General features: G+C 44.2%; 1 protein-coding gene across 1 annotated transcript in view; it reads left to right on the plus strand.

Annotated features, from left to right (window-relative positions):
* Positions 1-8,759, plus strand: part of Washc5 (WASH complex subunit 5) — a 50,466-nt gene extending 41,707 nt beyond the window's left edge. Inside the window, exons 25-29 of the mRNA XM_055626413.1 lie at positions 565-694; positions 2,111-2,207; positions 4,436-4,589; positions 5,992-6,079; positions 8,230-8,759. Coding sequence (XP_055482388.1) covers positions 565-694; positions 2,111-2,207; positions 4,436-4,589; positions 5,992-6,079; positions 8,230-8,286 — 526 coding nt within the window. The 3' untranslated portion in view covers positions 8,287-8,759. The remainder of the gene's footprint in view (positions 1-564; positions 695-2,110; positions 2,208-4,435; positions 4,590-5,991; positions 6,080-8,229) is intronic.
* Positions 8,760-8,953: the final 194 nt, after the last annotated feature.

Genomic DNA, 8,953 nt, shown 5'->3' on the forward strand with positions numbered 1-8,953 from the left:
GAGCAGAGGAAAGCACCCTCCTACTTCCTGGGTACACACATCCCCTCCCCTCAGAACAGCTGCTCACTTCTTTCTCCTCAGATAAACAATCTAGATTTCTCCACCCCAAAGTCAGTTCTTCTAACAGAATAGTTCTTAGAAACAGTTTAGTGGTTCATAGAAAACTGAATAAGGAGGGACGGGAGAGATAGCTGACTTGGCAGTGAAGAGCGCTTGCTGCTATTTCAGAGGACCAGGGTCTGGTTCCCAGCACCCTGTCAGATGGCTAACAACCACCTGTAACTCCAGCTCCAGGGGATCAGAGACCCTCATGTGTCCTCGAGCGCACACACGCACACGTAAATATTTACATGCATGCACATGTAAATATTTTTTTTTCATAATCTCAGTAGTGAAACCACTTGATTTAGCCAGATTCTAAGAGAGAAAATGACTGTAGGTAAGATTTCACAGTGACACACAGTCCCAGGCCTGTGGATTGGGAGTCGAAAGGACAAGACTTGGTTACAGAAGTATAAACTCAGCTGACCGCTCATGTTTATCACTGCTTCTCTCCCCCATTAGGGCGCTCCTGGCCGACATTGAAGCCCACTATCGGGACCCTTCGCTTCCTTACCCCAAAGAAGATAACACACTCTTATATGAAATCACAGCCTATCTGGAGGCAGCTGGCATTCACAACCCACTGAATAAGGTTAATGACTAATATATAAAATTGGGTAGGGTGCAAGGCTGTGTGGTACAAAGATGACTTTGTCTAGGTAGCAGATCACTGTGAAAATCTAGAAACTTACATTCCGTCCCAGAACCCCATTCTGTCAGGCTCTGACCTTCTCTAAATGCTGTCACCTCTCCGGCGGTGAGACAAATGTGATGTTGGTCAGACTTATGGAACAGTGAAAGTTTAGTGTCAGTGTAGTTGCCTGGGGCTTGAATGGTCGCACCACTCTACACTGCTTGCAAATGCTTCCCCCGAGGCTCCATGTTATTCTACAGCTTCCAGCTCCAGAGAGCACTGGGGTCCCTCATGAATCAGTGTCAGGTCCTGTAGGACAGTGCCTGCCCTGACTGACATCAGCTGCCGACACGTCCATGAACCTTTCTAAATGTGAGCATGTGTGTGTTCATGCAGAAACATGACAAGTCTAGACAGGTACCCTGGTTCCTTTTGGAAATTCTAAATTGAATAATAAGACCCTGACTCAAAATAAAACCAAGAGGATGAACCTCAAGGGCAGCTGACATCAGAGTGTTCTGTGCTAAGCAGTCTCATGAAGCAGGCCATCACTGGGCGAGAAGCCTGAAGTTTGACAGATCCAGGACTTCCCCAGCCTCCACACTAATGGCAGAGCTGGCCATTGGCCAGCCTGGGCTCTGAACCAGTGTGCAGGCCAGTCTTCTGTGGGCTGGAGGCCAGCTGATGGGTCACGTGTCTTTGTCTGCCATGTTAACTGGGAGGGACACTGCCCAGGGGAAGCATGTGACAAAGGAGGACTTTACTTTCTTCCTCTGCTCTCTGCTGCCTGGATCTTTTCCCTCTTCCTTTTGTCTCAGGCTCCCTCTTTTCCCTACTAAGAGATATATTTTATGTGTATGAGTATTTGCCTACATGTATGTATGTATGTATACTGTGTGTGTGCCTGATGCCCAAAGAGAGCAGAAGATGGTGTCAGGTCCCTTGGAACAGTTACTAAAGCCACCATGTCAGTGCTGGGAACTGAACCTAAGTCTTCTGAAGAGCAGCCATGGTTAGCTGCTGAGCCATACTTCCAGCCCCACGCCTTCACTAGTCTTCATTTGGCTGTCCCCTGCCATTCTTGCTCATCACCACTTGCCCCTGTCTTAGAAGTGATATTAACAGGGTGGGAGGCACTCTAATCTCTAAGCAAAGCTGTTCTTTCCTAGGAGAGCGAAAGGGCTAAAACATATAGGTGTCTGTATGTGCATGTGGCCTCAGGTAAGTAAATCTCCAAAGGCAGCAGATGATGGAACTTTCTAGTTGGAGGCGATCAGAAAAGCAAACTGAAGGCATATCGGTTTCTGTTTGAAATTGTGTTCTGTGATATTCTGCAAGATGAAGAAGCCATCTTTCTTGTCTTCCTCTTTCCAGATTTACATAACAACGAAGCGTTTACCTTACTTCCCAATCGTCAACTTCCTGTTTTTGATTGCACAGTTGCCAAAACTTCAGTATAACAAAAATCTAGGTATGATGCCAAGTGTTTGCTGTGTAATAAACAAGCAGTAGATCAGTGTGGAAGGAAACAGTTCTGAACATAATGCTGTGTCATACATCAGGTCTTTTTGTAACATGTGCATGAATGGAATAGTGTCAGTGCACCACTGCGCTGTAACACCAGTGAGGGAATGTACACGGTGGGTACCAGCTCGGCCAAGCATGCCTTCCTCTGTGGATTGTGCAGCATCTTTACTTGGTTCTCCTCAGCCAATACCTGAGTAGTTCATTATGGTAGGAATGTTCTGTTCATACAGTTACCCATATGCTGCTGGCTATGGAGACTGTTATAGGAGGTACAGGAGACAGGTAAGGAGACATCTCAGACTGCAATGTACACATGCTTACATGTCAGAATATTTGCGACAAACAGTACATAAGCAAAGCTTTCAATATAGGTGTCCTGGCAAATAATATAACTATTTTTTTTTGTTAACCAGTTTGTTGTCAGCATCTATAATCACCTAGGAGAGTCTCAGTTATTCCTATCTCTAGACTTTGCATCTAACTAAGCAGATTTTTTTTTTAATTCTCCGTAATACTTACTTGGTAAGTCTTGATTTGGCTGTCCCCTACCATTCTTGCTCATCACCTCTTGCCCCTCTCTCAGAAGTGATATTAACAGGAGCAAATAAGTTTGTCGCAAGTAAGTACAATACTTACTTGGTGCCGCAAGAACCGAGCATTACAGCCATTCAATCAGGAACACTGTAAGAACATTTCTACAAATTGGGACTGTATTGCTGTTTTCTTAATCAAACTGCAAAATGTATCTCTTCCTTATTTTCCCTCGTGTGTCCTAAAATGTTTTTAAAGTAAAATTATGGACTCACTTAAGGACCTAAAGTTTAGGGGGTTTTTTTCCTTTCTTTTTTCTTTCTTTCTCCCCCCCTCTCTTCCTTTCTTCCTTCCTTCCTCACTCCCTCCCTCCCTCCTTCTATCCTTTTCTTTCTTTCCTTTCTTTCTTTCTTTCTTTCTTTCTTTCTTTCTTTCTTTCTTTCTTTCTTTCTTTCTTTCTTTCTTTCTTAATTCCTCTCATTCAAAACCATTCACTGGTCCTGGGCATTGTCTTCTGACAGTCCCTGTTACTGTCAAGCACGATGCCTTCGGTCAGTACTAGCTGAGGAAGGGAGGCACACGTCTATTGGATTCCAGCTTGGTCCCTTCCCCCCAGATGCTCAAAGGTGCTGAACCCATCTGTTCTTACTGGTGAGACCAACTCAAGGCTGTCTCATGGTAGTGGGAGGCTTAGTCTCTAGACTCAGATGCCCATGTCTCTCAGTGGTCCCTGTGACTAGTAAATATTTCCTTCCAGACTTTGGTGTGTGGGTCCACTTTCCAGAAACTGTAGTTTTATGTTAAGATTTATGAACCAAGTTCTTTATTGCATCTGGTGTAAGGTGGAGTCAGGTTCATCCTCTCCCTCCTCCCCCGACTCTATCAAGCTATCCAATTTCATTGTCATGCTTTGACAAGATTTCTCTTTTCCATTAAATTGCTTGTTAATGTTTGTAGAAAGTCAGTGGATCATGCAGTGGTCAAACTGCCTGGACTCTGTCCTGATGCACTGATGTAGCTGTCTTCACGCCAGTACTATTGGGTGTAACTTTATAGCCTTGAAGGCAGGCAATAAACATCTTCTATTTCCACGTTTCCCCCTGAGGGTCAGCTCCACCCAGGCAGGTCAAATCTCCAGACTTTGACAGGAGTCCCTGGTGGGGCAGCCAGACTGGTACTCGGGTATATCTTAGCCCGCCTTCTGCCACTCACTTGACTTCAGCAGACTCTTTTCTTACCTTAACACCCAAAGTTGTTCTTAAAGAGAATTTTAAAGCATTTTAACCAGAATTTTAACTAATTTTACTTAATAATGTGTGTCTGGGTATCTAGCCATGCTACCATTAGCTGAAATCCATTTGAGGTGATTTTGGTTTTCTCATTCATATTAAAGTACTTCTTAAGTCTATCATAGAGAGCATTAATAGTGCAGAACAAAATAAACAATAAGGATAAAAACTAAACCCTTCAGACCATTAGAATGTTCCACCAACCTCACAGCTATTTTAAGAGGTAGCCCAGAATTATTGTTTCCTCAAAATAATCACCTGGTAGCAACAATGACATTGGTGGGGACTGATATTTAGTGACCATATTCAAAAGTAAGTAGCTCACTGGGTATTGCAACTCGTTCCCTCACAGGCATGGTCTGCCGGAAACCTGCCGACCCTGTTGACTGGCCGCCACTCGTCCTGGGACTGCTCACTCTGCTGAAGCAGTTTCACTCCCGGTACACCGAGCAATTCCTGGCACTGATTGGCCAGTTTATCCGCTCCACAATGGAGCAGTGCACAAGGTACAGTCAGAATCAGTGGAACTTAGAGTCACGAAAAGGGACTGCAACTTCTCGTGACAAATCCCTCATTGCTGTCCCAGCAGTAATGGGGAGTGTGTGCTTCTCCATAAACAAGTCAGGACACTCCCCAAGGAGCAGTCACCAACACTGCTTACCCTGTCAGCCTGCCACTAAGTTTCCCGTAGTTGTGACTGGCAGGGACTTTGTAGGACTGGATCTTGGTGGAGATTAATAGACACCATGAGAAAGTGCAGACCTGTGACTGCCACATTGATCCAGCTCTCAGAACTCAGTGAGCCCTGCATTCCTGCTGGACTACCACCAAGACATGGCTGCACACAATCAACAGGAGTGGCTTCCCAGTGTCAAGGCCAGGGAAACATCTGAGTTCACAGTGTATAACAAAATCACAAGTTGCTATTAGGTAACAAAATGTATAAGCCTTCAGTTTCTTCTAATGCTTTGCTCCCTTCTGTTCAATTGTGGATATTCTAGGAAAAACAAACAAAAAAAATCTGTGGCCCTAGAATGCTGCACCCCAAACTCCCCCTTTTGCCACCTGAAAGGGTCAGTCTGCCTGGAGAATGTCTGTCATGTGACGGGTTACCATTTGACTGTTGTTGCCAGCATAAGGCAGATCTTTCTGCTAAGCAGGGATCTTGCACCACGCAAGAAACCTAAAGCTGAGCCACACCCCAGCCCTCCTTTTCACTCTTCAAGACACTGTCTCACTGTTTGCCAGCCTGGCCCTGAAGTTAGTCTATAGCCCAGGTGGACGTTGAACTTGCAATTTTCCTGCCTCCAGAGTAAGTGGGATTGCAGTCCTGGCTACTCACTCACTTTCAAATGAGTTTGCAAAACAAATGCAGCTGAAAGACTAGAGGATGGGAAAATGTGGGATCTGTCAGGCATTGCCTGAGTCAGGGAGTATGAAAGACCTCAAGGGGAGATGAGTCTAAAGTGTAACCTATCTATCTGAGACAGACTACAGGGCCATATTATACACCAGAGACAAGGTTGGGGTTTGGCTTTTTTTCTTTTGATTACAGTTATTTGCCTGTGTGGGTACAGATGTGTGTGCAAGTGCCACTCACTGAAAGCACGTGGGGTCAAAAGACAACCTTCAGCTGAAGAGAAGAGCTGCCAGCTCTCTTCTTCATATGGGTGCTGGGGATGGACCGCAGGCCATCACACTTATGGCAGGTGCCTCTACCCACTGAGCCGTCACACCAGCCCCTGGTTTGCTTCCTGCAGGGTTGGTTCTTAAATAGGAGCAGGATGATTATTTCATGGGAATCAAGAGGGTGCCCTGTAGGTTTCTTATAGACTTGGTACGCGCTGATTAGTCAGGAAGGGCCTGTTAACATACAGTGCAGCTAACTGACCCAGACTTCCTTTACAGCCAGAAGATGCCTGAAATGCCGGCAGATGCTGTGGGTGCCCTTCTGTTCCTGGAGGATTATGTTCGGTACACAAAGCTTCCCCGAAGGGTAAGCCATAGACAGTAGAGGATGAAGTAATGACCTATCCACAGCAGCCCTGCGTGTACTAGGAGTGAAGGCCTGTGTGTCTTTAGCAGAAGACTCTCAGCTCCCCCCGCCCCCCACTGCTGTGCCTCTACTCTCCAATGCATCTGTCTTCCCTCACAGTAGAGGACTTTTCGTCTCCCTCCTCACCCTCCACCCACTTCAGGGCCAGCTCAGTGAGGTGAGCAAGCAAGGAAGGGATTCCTGATGGGCCAGGGAAAGAAATGACCGTGGGCCCTTTGTTCTTCCTCTCTATGACAACCGAGCGCCATTGGCACATTCAGTGCAGGCCACTACTTCTAGAAATGAAGATGGGAATGAAGAAACACTTTTACCTTCTAGGAAATTCCTTCCTTGCCCTCCTTAAGCACAAAGGGAAGTTTGATTTAAGAACTGTGAAGACCTATAACAAATGCTGAAAAAATGGTTTCTCATTTTTAAAAATTAATAGGTTAAAAATAAGGTCCAGCAAAATGGATTGTCAGGTAGAGGCACTTGCCACCAAGCCTGACAATCTGAGTTCAGTCCCCAGAACCCCATGTGGTAGGACAAAACTGGCTCCCACAAGACGGTCTCTGACCTCTGAAAGCATTCCACGGCCCATGTGCACAAATAAATCTGTGTGAAAAAGCCTTAACTGAAGGCACTTTTTAATAACAAAAGCCAAAGCTGATCTTTTAGGACTTCATGGGCATGCAGTAGATGATAGTCAAGGCTGTGAGGCACATATTACTGACACTGGCTCCTGTTTGTTATACAGATGTTAGATAATAAGCGAAACCATACAACAGATTTGGGAAGAAAACAAAATTTGTCCTGTATTAAGAATGTAATGAGAACCTACTAGAATCATCAGAAAACTTTTTAAAATGAGCTCAGAGGGTTGGGGTTTAACTCAGAGGTAGAGCAAGCCCTGAGTAAAAATAAAAAGCTGAATAAAAGTTGGGTGTGGTATCGTACACCTTCAATCCCAGCAGGTGAATCTCTATGAGTATGAAATCAGCCTGCTCTATATAGCAAGTGTCAGGCCAGCCAAGGCTATGTAGTGAGATCTTGTCTCAAAAGACAAACAAAAAAAGCAAAATAAAAATAAATTCAACAAGTAAATATTTTTTTGTCTATTTATTGACAAGATAAATAGACAAAATAAAAATAGCTTAAAATATTTTTTAAAAAAGGTCCCATTCACAGAAGTATGAAAGAAGCAGTGTAATTAATAATACGACTAGGGACTGGAACAGTGGCTCAGTGGTTAAGATCACACAGTGTTCTTGTAAAGGATCTGAGTTCGATTCCCATCACCCACATCAGCCAGCTCAAAACTGCCTGTAACTTCAGCTCTAAGGGATCTGACATGCCTGACCTCCACAGACACACACGTACACATAAATAAATCATAATAATCATTTTAAAAATAAGAACAGACACTAGAAAAAAATAGTAACAATGGGGTAAGATTTTGAAAGTCTGTTTCAAATGAGACTTTCAAATTATACATATCACTGAGATATCATACATGTACATATCACTGATATCAAACATATACCTAGCTTATAGATTTATTGTAACTATAATCAAAGCACCAATTAATCTTTAACTTGCTTTTTGAATTTTTATAAAGGATTGTTTCTTTTAAAAAAAGTATAACATAGCATGTATTAACACATAAAACTACAAAAAAATAAAAGACCAATGGACAAACTGTGTATAAAACTATGTAGAGGACAAAGCGGCCCCTCCCATCAAGGGAAAAGCAGGCCATAGTCATAGAGTGGCTCTGAGACACGTGACTCCAAACAGCACTGTTCTTCCTCTCTGGCCTCAGGGTTCTCCTTAGTGCCTCATTGTGTCCTTAGGTCCAAATGCCTTTAAGAGCCAAGCCTACTGGAGGAGGCAAGTGTGGGGGCAGGCCTCCTGTCTGCTGGTGTGTCAGTGCCGCACTGTAAGGAGACCTAAGACGGGCCACCAGCAATGAAAGGGGTTTCCTAGCTTACTCATTCCAGTGCTTCACCGTACTCCAACAGATAGTTCCACTCACTGAATTTTCATATGTAAATTGTGAATTTGACGAGCTACGACGTTCTAAATGATTTAATCTCTGCTTACCATCACAGGTGGCTGAAGCACACGTGCCTAACTTCATTTTCGATGAGTTCCGAACAGTTCTGTGACTTCCTTTTCCCGCTTCAGTGACACGACTTCCTGTGACTAAAATGAACTTGGAAATGAAAAGAAACTTGATTGCTCCTACAACTTGCCTTTCCCTCCACTGTGGGTGGGAATCATTGGCCATTTTAAGGAAGATGGCTCTCTGCTTTAGTATATTGTTTATCATGGTATTATATGGAATTTTTATCATGCAGAAGCAGAACTGTTTTGTACTTGCCTCTTCTAAATGCTCGGTGTAACTGTGATGGAGGAATCCATTTATTTTACATTCTAAAGAACTATTTATGCAACTTCAGATTGTCACTGAAATAGTATTGCCAGTACTGAGCTGCCCTGCTTGTGATTAAAAAACTGACACCCTGTAAGAAACTCTGCCCAGGTGACAGGTGCTTGGGGGATAGGGGAGTGACGCTCCACCCACTGTAGGCCCGTAAGGATCATTGACAGCCCAGCAGTAAACTCCATTCATGTTCTATATGTTGTGTGCTGAGGTTTCCCATCTTTTGGTTGTAGACATCCTGGCGGTTCCCAGCAGCCCCTGTAGCACTCCCTAGGCCAGCTGTTCTTCCATTTTCTTTTGCCCAAGCCAGACAACCAGGTTTCTATAAATAATATTTTCCTTATTTGGGAGGTAGTAGGACCAGGGGCGAGGTTATAAAGGTTTAGTGA

The sequence above is a fragment of the Psammomys obesus genome, unplaced genomic scaffold (assembly GCF_907164565.1).
Source record: "Psammomys obesus unplaced genomic scaffold, mPsaObe1.curated_primary_1811, whole genome shotgun sequence".
Lineage (NCBI taxonomy): Eukaryota > Metazoa > Chordata > Mammalia > Rodentia > Muridae > Psammomys > Psammomys obesus.